The sequence below is a fragment of the Podarcis pityusensis genome (assembly GCF_964106645.2).
Source record: "Podarcis pityusensis genome assembly, chromosome: 6".
Classification (NCBI taxonomy): Eukaryota; Metazoa; Chordata; class Lepidosauria; order Squamata; family Lacertidae; genus Podarcis; species Podarcis pityusensis.
This window is the reverse complement of record NC_138030.1, coordinates 92342792-92358248: the sequence shown is the minus strand read 5'-3', so window position 1 is coordinate 92358248 and position 15457 is coordinate 92342792. Positions and strand designations below refer to the sequence as shown.

The 15457-nt window shown below is 41.2% G+C and overlaps 1 protein-coding gene across 1 annotated transcript in view; it reads right to left on the bottom strand.

The window, feature by feature from the left end:
* The window catches only part of ACBD6 (acyl-CoA binding domain containing 6), a 99484-nt gene that overhangs the window by 33698 nt on the left and 50329 nt on the right, over nucleotides 1-15457 (bottom strand). The window contains exon 6 of the mRNA XM_081012310.1: nucleotides 13503-13592. Within this exon, the coding sequence (XP_080868436.1) occupies nucleotides 13503-13592 (90 nt within the window). The remainder of the gene's footprint in view (nucleotides 1-13502; nucleotides 13593-15457) is intronic.

The following is a 15457-nucleotide window of genomic DNA, read 5'->3' as shown; positions in this document are numbered from 1 at the left end:
TTTTTTTTTAAGTACCGCTTCCACTATGCTTCTTTTCAAAAGACAGAAAGTACTTCCTTGCCTCCACTATCTACTATGCAAAGTTGATAACATTATGTATTCTCTGTGGCCGCACCACAATTATGCCCCCCCCCCCAAAGCTGGATGTTTTATGGAAACAAAATGTTTGGTCTATACTGTATTTTGAAAGCCATGTTGCAGAAAATATTCTACTTTGTTTCAACCAGTATGTTACTAACCCACTGGCTGTGATATGGAGCAGGATTGTAATCAGCACAGATGTCTCCTACCTCCTAGTGGTCCTTCTGTGGACAAGCCTGAGGGTTAAGCTGCTTATTTCTGCAAGCCGTAAGCAAGTTCTTTTGACCTCAGCCACTGCTAATGTGACTAAAGTCCTTGAACTACTGAAGATACATCAATAAACTGTAGCTAGCTCTTCACCATTTCTATGGGAGTTCTCTAAATTGCATCCTTCCATGCCTCACAACAGCCTATAATATATCACACGATTCCCCTTCTGGGCTCCTATGGTCTTGGAAAGACTACAAACATAACTTGTGGAATACTGTACAGGACACTGCCCTTAACAAGACCAAGCCCTCTGGCCAGTGTCAAATAATCTGTCACTATAAAGTACTTGTATCCAAGCCAGATATTTATTGCTATTGATCCACCTGATCCCAGCAAAAGACTTTTGTTCTCCCAGCCCAGGACTTTGACCTCAATTAAGTTATGAATTTCAATCCGATAGACTGTTCCACTTACCCTGCTGCTCTCTCTGACTGGATTAATTAGAATTAGCTAGGCCACCCTCGAATGCCTCATGGATCATATTATTATAATAATAAATATAGAGATGGCATCAGTATACAAGAAAGAATTTTGAAAGATTGCTCAAGCAAGTACATCATTCTGAATCTGCCAATACTAATTTATCTGAATTTGATTACCACATTTGCTGCTTTTTATTTCTATTAGAACAGAGTCTTCCTTGACATTATCTCAGCTTCAAAGTTCTCCCCTCTACATAAAGACACTCACATTGGCACTTGCTTTCACATAACACTCCCTAGTTGCAGGTTCAAAATGGTATTACAGCAGTCCGTCAGAACTACAGAGAGCAACAACAGAATAGTTATTAAGCACTTAGTAATCTAAAAGGGATGCTGAGACAATACCATCTTCCATTACTACAGAGAGGGGTAATGAAAAAAGGATAGAGCAACCTTGCACATAGTCCTGAATGGCTATTATAATGCATTTGATAAAGGCTTTTTATATAGTTAGTTAATTGGCTGGTGGGCAAAAAAACGACCACCTTCATGGAGGTAAAGTATATATATATCATTACATGCATTTCTGACATCTACACTAATGCTTGTGGAATGGTTATAAAATGGGCTTAATACAAGGCATGTTTGATTGGCTAGTGGAAATGTCTGAATTCCCTGGGGTCAGACCACTATAAGATATAGTATTTTGATACATGACTGATACACTGACTTAAGGATTTAGACAGTTCAGGTTGTCATACAGAAGCAGAAATGCTTTAAGCAGTCAGATCACTTAATCATTCAGGTCAACCATCTATAAGAGATTGCAATTATGTAACTCAGACTGGTAGAATGGGAGCCTTGTTTGTATAATGACGGGTCATAGCTCAGTGGTAGGACATTAGTTCTGCATGCTGAAACTCCCAACTTTACTCTCTGCCACCTCTGGGAAGGGCTGGGAACGCCCCAAGTCAGAAACCATTCAGTGCAGTCTACAATATTGGAGACAATGCTCAGCTAGGTGGACAAGCTATCAAAACTCACATCTCTGCAGGGAGATAAACCCAACTAACTGATCTTCTTAAAACTGATCAGATTCTTAAGAACGGCAGATTCTTTCTGTTAATTTTAATGTGAGGAGAAAAAAGTAGTAACTGGTTGAGAGATTCAGACACCTTTTAATGAGGCTGATGGGAGAATATTGTGCAAATTTCTAGCAAATATAGTGTGGGATACTATGCCTGAATATTTGTTTAATTTTTAATTCTAATGCCTGCTATAATACAGTTCCATGTGTAACCACTGTGAAAGTAGCAGAAGCCATGTGCTACTACAATGTGCAAAGGGACTTGTTTTCTACTTTTGGGGACCGATGCAGGTCTTATTTTGGGTGATTCTGCAAAAACCAACCTATTTAGTTGGTTATACATTATGATACAACCATGTGCATACCGCTTAATCACAGTAGTTTCTAAGCAGTGTACAGAAGACCAATACAGGAAGACCAAAAAGGAGCTTAAATCATGAAGTCAGGGGCCTGCCGGACTACAACATGCAGCGAGTTCCACAAACCTGGACCCGCAATAACGAACCCACAGCTCCTGGTGGATATGAGCCAGCCACGCATCTGAGCCATGGGGGGACACTAACATAAACTCCTCCAAGACACCAGTGCAGGGATATAAGGAATCATGCAGTCCCTGAGGTATCCTGGACTCAAGTTGTTAAGGGCCTTGCAAATTAATTCAATAACTTTGAACCTGGCCCAGTACCATATGGGCAGCCAGTGCAAGCTTTTGAGCACTGGAGTTATGTGCTGGCGATAGTCCAGGGTCGCCCCCTTGCCAGAAGTCTCAGTTCTGCCAAACTTATTCTAACTCAAGAGGATGAGTTCCCTGAAGTCCCTCTGTCTCCAAGCCTTGTAGAAATCAAAGACTGCAAAATAAGGCAAGGTCCCTTTAACCAGTCAGTCAGGAATTCCAGGGATTTTGTCAGCCAATATAAGGCTCTGTGCAGGGACAACACACGCTCTTCAGCTAGCTGCCTGGCTCCCCCCCCCCAAATATCCGCAAATAATATGCAAAAAGACTGGTTTGCTTAAAGTGTTGGGCAACTGTCATTTTCCTATTAAATACAGACAGCAGCAGAAGTCTATAAGCAGCAACAGGAATGAAGGATTTCCTTTTAACTCCAAATAAATTCTTTCATCAGAGAGAGTTCTGTGGATTGACAGGGTGCGAATATGATTGATGCCATCTTGAAAAATAGGGATTTGTCACTGCTAAGTAGAGACAGAAGATGTGCATGTTGTTTCATGCTTCAAGATGAAACCCAGGATTAAAGGAAACAATTTGAAGCTAGAGCCCTTCTGTTATGATGCACTCACCTGGAAAACTGACTCAGCTGCCAGAGGAATCTTGTTTTGTTCTTGAACAACAGGTTACATTTTCACACCTGACTTTTTTTTTTTTAAGAGCAAATAGCTCAAAGAGGGTTTAAACCTTCTAAACGATTTCCAAAATTATACAGGTGATTTACCACATTAGGCACATGCTTGTCAGATGAAACCACCAAATCTAACTACACAGTAACAAGATAAGGATAATTAAAAAGGAAATAGGACCATCCGAGAATGTCATATGCCATATTAAAATACAATTTTTAAAATGTATGCTTAGAGGCACATTCCACAAAACATTTCTTGGAGGGGATTAATATTTAACAGCTATGTGGATTGGATGAAACTTTTTGTAGAACAGACTTTGGGTGATAGGTGTTAACCAAACACATATATTCTAGACTATATAGTACATTTATTTCAATGGTAAATATATTTAGCTCCCACCTACTGCTGTTTCAACCCAGACATATCTATATATCTGAATTTGGATGCTTGGCAACCACAAATAACTTGTTTTGCAACATTAAGAGGATGTATCAGTATATACACCACTGTCAAAATATTTCCAAGAGAAGCATGTTTTAGGACTGGATTATATGATGCTGAGCTTTGTAAACAAAGTTCTCTACACTCTTCACTGGTAATAATGCACCTAAATATAAAGCCTTGTACATTCTTTCAAGGGCAGCTTCAAATACTAACTATAGAACAGGAGGTGTGTGGGAAGGAATGACTTTTTTTTCATTTCAAAACCCTCATCTTCTTTCCTGATAGCAAGTTTCATATTTAGGGACACTGTGAACCACAAATGAGCTAATCAACAATAACTTCAGTTTCCCAATAATTCACGGGATTCACCACCACCACAAGGGGTTAAAATATACACACCAAAGTCTAGCAAATTTTGAAAAGTACTCCAGTCCACATCCAATAGGTAGAGTACAAACCAAAATAAATCACTGTCGTATCCAAAAAATACTTTAAAGTTCCAGCAGAAACTTGTGAATGCTTTGAATGATGTTTTTGCTGAAAAGGTTTTTTTCCCCCCTCAGAAGACATAAACAGCATCTGCTGAGCACTGACCACTTAGCATTCAACCTGCTGCCAACCTGCATTCTTCAGAGAGACCTGTGAGAGAAATGTGGAGCTGTGCCACTTCTAATAACTGTGACTGGCACCAAGTCAATGCTTTAATGCAGAAAGCTACCCTCTGTCACTAAGCAGATCTTTCCTTTCTTTTGGTTAATGGATTTCACAACCATTGGCAGGAGTATAAACAGGGTGGGCATATATGCTTGCAGCCTACAAAGAGCTTCCTGGAACGGCCAAATTGAGAAACAGCAGGGAAGAACTGGTGTTGGACAAACTACCCTTTTTACACTCATGATATGCTGCTGCTTTCTCTGCCCTCCTCTCTTGGCATTTTCAGCAGGCCTGCAGCAAGAAATCTGGTAGTGGAAGTGCTCAAGGAGCCGCAGGAGAGAGGAGGCAATCAGAAGAGTACAATATTCAGAAAAAACAGAGGCCGTACTTTCTTTTCTAGGGTAAAAAAAAAATTACTTATTCCAGAATGTATGCACTTGTTTCCTCACATTACCTGGTCAAAATGTAAACACTCAGTCTGAGAGTGCTGTACTTTGTGATCACAGGGTTTTGTTTTTGGTGTTGAAAAGATTCAAATAAGGACTGAAGCTGTGAAAGAAGATGGGAGATTAAATAATATGTTTTCAGATGATAATGACCTACTAATGTAAAATGGGTCAGAATTACAGGGTTGTGTTTTTTTTAAGTAATTGCAACACAGGATGTTGGAGAACAACCGTTTGGGAAAGAAGAAAAACATACCCAAGTGGCCTCTTTAAAAGCATAGCTAAACATTTGAAGGCACCAAGAAATAAATATTTGAAGAAGGTAAGAAATTTAGAAGATTTAACATGACTACTCGTTCTTCTTCATGGCTGCAAAGAAATTTATGAAGATTAAGTATTCTGAAGAAATCTATACATTTGTCCAATCTGATAGGGATCAATACCAGCCTTCCCCATCCTGGTACCTACAATCGTTTTGGAGCACAATCTGCCATCTGCCCCAGCCAGCACGATTAACCATCAGGGAACATTGGCAGGTCATTGGCAGAGGCTGATCTATAGTAGAGAACAATCCTATAATAAATTCTTGTCTAAGTTGAACTTCCTTAAGCTGGATAAAGTTGGAAAAAAATTACACAGTCCAGCAAAATATAAAGCTTTTGGGTGCTCATTGTGTACTGACAGAAGGATACATCAGTGAAATGGGGGAGGTGCATTTTTGGCGATTCCCCTTCCCACTGCAGTGCTTGTCATCATGGCAAATACACTTGTAGGTTACTTAGATAAAGCTGGGTTTATTCCAACATGTGATTTAACATGTTGATTTTTAAATAACATTTATAATCCTTCCTTGCAATGTATGCTTAGAGGCACAGTAATGTAACGGTAGTCTTACATTACGTTATATAAGGTATGTACGACACTGGACATAATTTAGTACATTAAGAATCGTAAAAGGTCAGCAGTATTATTTTTCAGTAAAAGCCTTGGATACCTAAGAAATGTCTTTCAGCATTTAACAGCTTTTAATTTGGATGGTAATTTTACAAAGTGAATTAGAGCTGTTAGATTCAAGTCTGAGAGAGAAGGGTGCTGGCTGCACATCAGAGCTATCTAACAGTCAAAGTAGTACAACACAAAATTGTCCTTTAGCAGCTACTTGAAAATTTGCATACAGCCATTTGTTTCTGTAGTAAAATGTGAAAAAGATCCATACCTTTTTTATTGCCATTTGCCATATACATGCAAACAGAATTTGTTTGGGAGCATTCTGGCACAATTACAGACGTGAAGGCAAGGCAAACAGGTGAGCAAAAGCCGTAAGTATACCGCCCTTGAATCCTACTCGTGGACTTCCCATGGGATGGTCACGGTGGGGGAAAAGTTGCTTCCCTATACCCCTCCTTCAAGGTGGACCACTAAGTTATTGGTGTGTCTTGTCCTATATTCGTAATACTGATGCTCACTCACAACTGTACCTTTGCAAAAAGAATGTCAATTGGAGCCAGAGGAGGCCAGAAAGGAACGGTTTGAGCAAGAGGAGGAAGAGAGAGAGACAGTGAGTGAGTGAGTGAGTGAGAGTGTGTTACAGAGCTTTTGGGGAACACAAAACAACACTAAATGCAGGTTCTGAGCTACATAGACTATATAACTGCATCAAATTGGAAGATGACAGAATTAAAGGAGACATAAAAGCATTTTAGAGGCACAGAATAAAAAGGAGCAAGAAAATGGAAAGAAATACGAAGCCATCTTTGATTTATCCATAATTTCTACTTCATTTCTGGCTAATGGTGGAAATTAGTCTTCAGATAGTTGATAAAATCAGCCTGTCTGTGCTGGGTTAGTACCATGATCTGTGGCCAAGCAAGTACTTCTAAAAATTGATTTTTCTTTTTGGCAACCAATGGTCCAGTCAATAATAATGTCGTTTGAGAAGGATTGAGTCATGAGGGAGATGAACCTTCTCTTCCATTTATTATGTTTGTATTGTCTCTATTTGAAAAGCATGCCCCCCCCTTCCCAAAAACGTGCATGAGTGTACTATAAAAGAATTGATACTCTGCATCTTTGTCTCCAGAAGCCCTCTGACTCACAAGCACCTTCCCATCTAAACTGATGGAATGCTTTCAGTCTGCAACAGGAAAGGTTACATATCGAGGCAGAAAGAAGTCCCCTCCTCTGAAATCAAAACTGACACTGGCAGGTTGGCCATCTTTCAAAAACATCTGTCCCAAAATGGATCAAGTGAACACCCAGGAGGGTGGCAACAACACTGCCCTTGCTGAGGCAGAACTACATCTTACAAGAAACATGACACTGGCTGACATCAGTAGCTGCCACTACTGGGGCACAGAAACACACAGAATTGTGTGAGGACACAGAGGGCCAACTTGGTATCATTTTTGGTGACAGACTGAAGGGTATAGTTCAGGTTCAGAAATTTGGTGGATGTGCTTCGCTGAGGAGCCAGCAGGGCGAAGCTACCATCTGTGGGATTATGGCTGAATGCTTCTAAGTCAGAATCCGCCCCTAAATGTAACAATACTTGTAAGGTACAGTTCCACCTTGAGTAAACAGCCCACTTTTTTTTTTAAAAAAAAGTACATTAGGTTATTAGTCAATAACAAGCAAACAACAACAGAAACTGCATAGGTCTTGATGGTTTACAGCCTCTGTAAATGCTGTGGAAGCAATAACCAAATTACACCGTGATGGTGCTCTACAACGCCACAAATGAAGATTTCACTTGATGGTACAGGAGGTAAGAACGCAGAACAATGCTGAAGCAGCACATTCTGATCTTTCCTGGGAAAGGAACAAAATGTACACTTGTGTCTTTTGAACAGCTGGCTTTCTGGCAATACAATAGCAAAGAAATGCTAAAGGTATAAATTTTACACAAAGCTCTTAAAAGAAAAGCTCCTGCTGTTGTTCATTTCAATTTCTAGCCCCCCCCCGGGGGGGGGGCAGAAAAGACCATTTACCATCCTGATGAATAACCATAGTTAAGAATTTCCCCACTCACACCCTTGAAGTGCCCTTGCCCTTTTCTGAAGATAGCTATATTGTTTTCAATTAAAATGGCAACTCAGTGTTGAAACACGAGTAAGAATCTTGGGACTAACAAAGCCCCTCAGACCTCTTTGTCTTTTCTGTTGTGTTGGTTGCTCAGTGTGCAAACAGGTATTATCAAGACGGAGGCTTCTTATAATAGCTGCTGAGGTCACGGCACCATTTCCCCCAAACATGCCCAAGGAGTAAAGATGGGGAACCTCCAGCCCAGAGGTCAAACCTAGCCCAGCAGACCATTTTCAGGAAGTCACGTCCACCTGTGTGACACTGAATGTCATACATGGGCAACTCCCCTATGAAGAAAGGTTGCAGCGTTTGGAGCTTTTCAATTTAGCGAAAGGGGAAGTGAGAGGTGGCATAACAGAAATTATGCATGACATGGGAGAAAGAGGATAGAGAAAAGGTTTCCCCTCTACCCCAGAGCACTGGAGCTTGCAAGCACCCAAAGAAGCTGAATGTTCGAAGTTCTGGATTAACAGAAGAAAGTACTACTTCATGCGACACATATGGAATTCGCTCTCTCAGGAGGCAGGGATGGGGCCACCAACTTGTCTAATCTTCTTTTAAAGTCATCAAAATTCATGCAGGACAAGGCTATCAATGGCAACTAGCCACGATGGCTATGCTTTACCTCGACTGACAGGGGCAGTATACCTCTGAATACCAGCTGCTAGGAATCACATGTGGGGTAGAGTGCTATTGTGCTCATGCCTTGCTTGAAGCTTCCCACAGGCATCTGGTTCCGCTGCGGGAACAGGATGTTGGACTGGATGAACCATTGGCCTGATTCAGCAAGTTCTTCTTACATTCTTATGACGTAAGGTGTGGGGCCGGAACAGTGGGCTCCCTACGTTCCTTCGCTGCAACAAGGCGAACGCCCAGCCCCTCATCAGTTGATGGGTGGTCAGAGCATGCCTTGCTCAAGGAGGGGGAAGTCGATAGCATTCAGCTAAAACCACTTCTCCCTCCCAGCCCTGTCCCCTGAAGCTCAGGAATTTAAAATGCAGCAGAGCTTTCAAAAAGGCTTGCAATGTACCTTTAAAGGAGCATCACAGGGGCTGTTTGAAAGCCCTTTGCACAATCCACAGTGGAGCAGTGCAGCAATGTAAGCAAAGGACTTTCAAACAGCCCTTACAATGCTCCTGCGAATATTTGCAAAACTATGCTGAAACAGCACAAGGGCTCTTTCAACGTCCCCATGCTGCAATTTGAAGTCCTACCAATTCAGTCCAACCTTCAAAGGGCAGCCTCACCTGGCATCAGGTTACTGACAAGTGGGCAGCCATGAGGGATGGGGAGGTGTTAAGATCTGGCCCACCAGCAAGAGAATGTTCTCCATCCCTCCCATAGAGAAAGATTATAGCTGAGTAGAACCAAAAGGAGGAGGGGAATGAGGCAGCAAAGGTAAGTGTGTTAGGTGAATGGTATTCTTCAGAGCAGTTGCTAGAGAGAAGGTGCATTTGTGTATGTGACTGAGGGATTTCCAAAACAGTTCATTTCCTTTTTCTTCTTAGTTATTAGGCAGTATTTGCCCCACCTGGGGGAGTGAATGAGTGTGTTGCAGGGAAGTGGGAGAGATAGGTGCCCGGCAAAAATATTCATCTTCTCCCAGCCTTTGGCAGATTAAACATCTATGGCCTTTTAAACATTGGGGTAACTGTTTTTGTGGGACGCGGGTGGCACTGTGGGTTAAACCACAGAGCCTAGGACTTGCCGATCAGAAGGTCAGCGGTTCGAATCCCCGCGATGGGGTGAGCTCCCGTTGCTCGGTCCCAGCTCCTGCCAACCTAGCAGTTCGAAAGCATGTCAAAGTGCAAGTAGATAAATAGGCTCCGGCGGGAAGGTAAACGGTGTTTCTGTGCGCTGCTCTGGTTCACCAGAAGCGGCTTAGTCATGCTGGCCACATGACCTGGAAGCTGTACGCCGGCTCCCTCGGCCAATAATGCGAGATGAGCGCCGCAACCCCAGAGTCGGCCACGACTGGACCTAATGGTCAGGGGTCCCTTTACGTTAACTGTTTTTGTATGTTACTATGTTGTGTATTTTTGTGTTTGATATTGTAAATTGCCCTGTGATTCTTAGTTGAAGAGGAGTATAGAAAACAAACAAACAAATAAACACTCACAGAGATGGGAGGTATTATTGTTAAGGGCATACATTTTTGATACTTATTGTTCCCAGCACTAAGGGGTTTTTTTTTTGTTTGCTTGTTTAAAAAAACTGCTTCTGCCATCTTATTTTGGAAATGATCTTTTATGATAATTTGTGAATTTATTTATCGTTTTATTCAGGCTATGAGCTGCTTTTAGAGTTCTATAGGGGAACCAAAAGGCAGGATTTAAATATTTTAGTTAAACAAAACAAAGTGTATCAACTGATAATAGTGCCTGTTTTAGTTTTCCTTTTTGTGTATGGAACATATGCAGGTCTAAACTACAAAGAGTTAAGTATTTCTGTGTTTATTCCTCTACACTGGTAAAACTGATATTTACAAACATCTGTGAAAACAATTATCTCCTCTCACAAAGGCATTCTAATTCTTCACTAATATATCAGATTTAACTAAATTAAACATAGTTAAGAATGTTTGGCTGGTGTTAACACCAGGCAATTTACCTTGTTAAGCTCACCCAATTTGCCTTTTTTAAAATAAATAAAAAGCTGGCATTGTTAACAAATCTGTAAAGGATCTTATGCAATCCGGTCTTGATGACTTATTTAAACTATCAATATCCTCTCAAAGTCTATTGTCTCCTCTACAAACACTTCAAACTGTGGTAGACTTTCAGATTTATCAGCTAGAGGTCTCTCTCTAACATCCTCTGTAAGAAAGATTTGTAAATATGTTATATCACTCTGCAATTATCTCCATGGACCATCAGCGCTCAACTCATATCCTGGTGGGTATAACAGACCTGCCCATTTCCATTCAGATTTCCTGCGTTTAATGCGTTAACTGTGATCTTTTTGGCTTTACCTAGTTACTTTCAAACTATTTCTAATGTTCAGTAGATAAGAGTTACTGTTTATATTCTTAATCTGGTATGAATCTTGGTGATAACTTCAAATTTTATAACATCCTATGCAAGATGGAAATTAGCCATATCACAAATTACAGCTTTAGTACAATGATGCAACAAACTAGCTTGAGAGTACTTGGTTACTCCCTCACGCATAGCAGCAAGCTTATGTACTTAAGGAACAAGGAACAATCTGCCACTCACCAGATTTATCATCTAAGATTTGCACTGCTTGTGTATGTCTATATGCATGGATGACTGTGTATTACCTGGTGTGCATGTCAGCTGTAGGTGGCCTCACCCACTTTTTGGATACATGTGGCTCCCAAAGGGATTGGAAGGTACTGACAAGGCTTTCCGGGCAGAAAGGGTTATACACCTCTGCTCTAAATCATAAGACAAACCACCACTCCAAGTTCACACATGAGAACAAACTGCAGCTAACTGAAAAACAGAAGTTTTCTGATCTCCTCCCTTGTGAATGGGAGAGGGGAAGGGGAGAGGAGAAGGCAGAGCACAATCAGCCAAAGACTTGTGCACATAACACGAAGCATGGACAAGTGTTATATCTGAACTCTGCCTATTTATTCACAGTAGGCATACCTATTTTTTTATCTGTGTTAAAATTAGAAAACAAAACAGGAGATGCGGATTTTGGATCTGGGGCAGCCACTCACTTACAAGATGCCCAAACCATCTAAGTTCTAAGTATAGCTCTCAAGACAGAGCCACCCACTAGGAAAAGGCCTGTGGCTAAGGATTTAGGTAATTAGATTACACAAATGACCCTTTTCAACACAAAGCAAAGCCTACCTCCCACTCCACAAATTAGTTCTTTCTGCACTCCCCCCATCCCAAGCAATCACCATCTCTTTTCAAATGTATTATTAAAGGTAATTATCAACACTGAAAAGAGCTGGACTCAGCCTGCCCTATAATCTGGAAGGAAAAAAGCTCTGCCACTCTGTTGCTGCAGTTCAAATATTTCCCCCCCTAAACACCTGCCAGTTTAAGACCAGAGTAAAGGCCATCTCAAGCTGACTCAAAACTCCACAAAGCTGGGAAACTGGAAGTTAAGTCTGATGTCTTAACAGATGTGCCCCATGGTCAGCAATGTTGCTGTTCATACAGCAAAATAAGCTTTCTTCCAACTTACCCTCCATGCACTCTCATTCGGGTCTTTAAGGCCAAAATACAGACTGGGAGAATAAACTGAGACCAACAAAGATGTCCTGCCATATGAAACATCTGAGCCCTACTGTGAATGAATCCATGTCTGCTTGTTGCTTACATCATATATGTAAGATGTATATAAGGTGTATATATAAGACTCTTGTAACCTACAACAGTTTTTCAGGTTTCAGCACTAAACACTTCATCAACTAAGCTTGTGTTGCTCATTAAGAAACCTATTCTTCTGAACTTTTATAACAACAGTTTACTAATGAAGCAACTATTAGTCAACTATTTATTGCACTGTTTGTAAAAAAGCTGTTTGTTGAAAAAGCTGACTGCAGTATAAGTATTTTTAAGCCAGGGCACAGGAAGCAAGTTGCTGCACATCATACCAAAGAAACTGACTGTAGAAATAAATCGTGTCCCAGCCCTAGTAGGGATTCTCTCTCATGAAACCAGTGTGTATAACCCAACAGTAGTCAATTAACTCTGTACATCAGGAAGGAAATTCGTAGCTAGATAAAACTCTAATCTGTGCTTTACTCATCCCTTGGCTAAGTAAGCCCCACTTTTGCTGGTATGTCATCTTTAAAAAAAAAATCATTTCCCTTCAACAGCCATGATTTCATCACCTCTAAGCTGATGCATTAGTTCTCTTTCTGCATGATCTTTAGGCTCCTACCACTTATAAGCGAAAACAGAACGCTTTAAACAAATTCCCCTCCTCTCTATTATTTAAATGTCCTCACTTTCTCAGATTCAACTTATCTGATTTTCATCCCTTAGCTGACATCTCCATAATGCAGAAAATCTATCATTGCTTCTATCAAATCTCTCCTCCAAAATTCTTCCAACAGAATTCTTCTGCTCATCTGTGTGAGGAGGAACAGCAGGAGGGCGAAAGAAACACATGTCTTTTTCTTCTCATTGTTTGTTCACTCAAAATTGCCCACCTGAAGCTGCTTTTCTCTTCACAGGGGAAAAGAAACAGAGATCCATGCATCTCCACCACTACACATTTATAGGAAAGCATTTGTTGAAGTCAACAAATGGTCAGAGGGGAAATGGGTAACCCCCCGCTCTTGCCATTCTGCCCCACTCCTCAAGCTAGCAGAACCCTGGTGATGCTTTTCAGTTAATATGTATGGATGCTAACTCCCACATATCACCCAAGTTGGTCCTCCATTCATCTCTTCCTCCCTTCACTTGTGTTTGTGCTAAACCCTTGTAAGAAGGGACTGCGCTGCTCCTATGTTCTGTCGAAAGTATGACATGGTGCTGTTGAGACATTAAACAGTACAACACTGAAATTATGATGAGCAGAGGCACCAAAAGTACTCAAACAGAGCAGAATCCTGAAAGAACCCTACATATCCTTCAGTTGTGCAACTGAGAACATTTTTGCTGTATTTGCTTCCCTTTTGAAATGCACTAGATATACCAGAGTGGTCACTGCTCCAATCTGTACCTGGCTGTTAACATCCGCCGTGTGTTGCAGCAGTACTGAGGCGAGTTCCTTGTGTCCTCTGTCACATGCCCAGTGCAGCAGAGCTCTGCCCTAAAATATCAAGCAAACAACAACATTGGGTGAAACTGTTGTAAGAGCTTAAGAGCCTCAAAGCATTTCATTTGATACATTAATATCAACAGCGCTTGCACTGTAACAAAATAATTGCCTTTCTGAATTATAATTATTTATTAAATTTGTATGCCATAGTTCATCCGAAGATCACAGGGCAATTCACAACACAAAAATACAAAACAAAAACACAAAATATGTAAGAAAAAACCAAACCAATAAGGATGCAATGGAGGCAGCTAAAGTATGCCTTCTTTGCTGTCTTCACGGCCACCAGGTAAGCTTGATGATCAGCCCTCACCAGTGTTCAATTGCATTTGACCAGTTTTTCTCTTGCATTCAAGCCATCTCCCAGCTTGTTTCCTCTTCCTAAGCTCTGGAGTATACCAGGGAGCCAAGCGGGCTCCAAGAAGTGGGAGAGGGTGCCCAGGGGTAATCATGTCAAAAGCCCAAGCCATCCAGATGTTCCACAAGTCACCCAGGGCTTCAGTCATATAAGCTGGGAAGTCCTCAGGGCCATCTGAAAAGCAATTGGGTCCATCAGCCTCTGAGGGAGGACCATTTTCATAGACCCCCTGCTTCTGCAGAGGGAGAAAGTTGTTGAGATCCTCAGTTGTAACAAGAAGTGATCCAACCATGACAAGGGATTGATGTCAATACTCCCCACTTTCAGATCACTTTCTTCCTGCCCAGCCAAGAAAACAAGGTCCAGAGTGTACCTGCCGCACTTGCAGAAAAAATCTTCCTAACCACCCGTACTAAAGTGAAGATGGAAATCATAACGCAGCTCATGAAATTTTGTAACAGAGTGCACTTCTTTCTGGACTATTCAAACTTCTTTGCAGTGCTTCATAAAGCCACCAGCTAGGTAGGTATGGCTCTTCCTCATCATGAATCTTCAGCAAGCGAGCAAGCAAGCAAGCAAGCAAGCAAGCAAGGTATTTAAGAACACAGCGAAGCTTTACATTTGAAGCTGAGAAGGATGGATGACACCTGCACCTAACCCAATTCATGTTTCATTCTACATGATATTCAGAAAGGCAGCAGATGTAGATCATTATTTTAAGTAGGAAAATGCTGTCTCAGGCTTCCACGCATTAAGCTTTTCAGCTCACTTTTAACCCAACAAGTAATTAATTTTGTAACACATTATTTTGATAGTACACTAATTAACCATGAATTAGAATGGGTTTTGGCAATTATTCTTTTTAGAAACATAGATGGCACCCAGATTAGTTCTATGAATTATTAAACCTTACTGCACTCAATTATACAGAACGGAATTGAAAAGGAGTGTGTGGATCTTAACATATCTGGCAAAAGCAAAAATGATTTTAAATTAATTCACTGATAAAAGTCTGGTTTATTCATCTGTCATTTATAGTCCATTCTCCATGTCAGGAGTGACTAGGTCTAGAACGGAGAGACGGCCTGCTCTGCCAAGATTGCAGAAGGTTGCATTATTCTACCTATTGAAAAGCCTGTTGGTCCCCCCTACCCTGGCTTATCCACAAATGGTTCCAGGTCAGGCATTAGCTTTCCCCATGCAATAGCTAGGTTCCGTTTTGTGTCCACACAGTTCTCTAGGTGGTTTCCTCACACATGCACTTTCCTGCTTTCCATTGTGGCTGCCACTCCAGCCTAGGCTTCCTGCAGTTTCTTCTCTGGCAGTCTAAAACAACAGGTACAAACTTACACAGCTTGATTTTTTGCTAGTTCTCTTTCTCCACCAACAACCTAAGAGCAAAAACTTGGAACGCCAAAATTAAAAAGCTGCATGCAAAAATGCATCTCAAGGAAACACGAGCTTTTCCTTGAAAAGAAAAGAAAAAAGATGCCAAGGT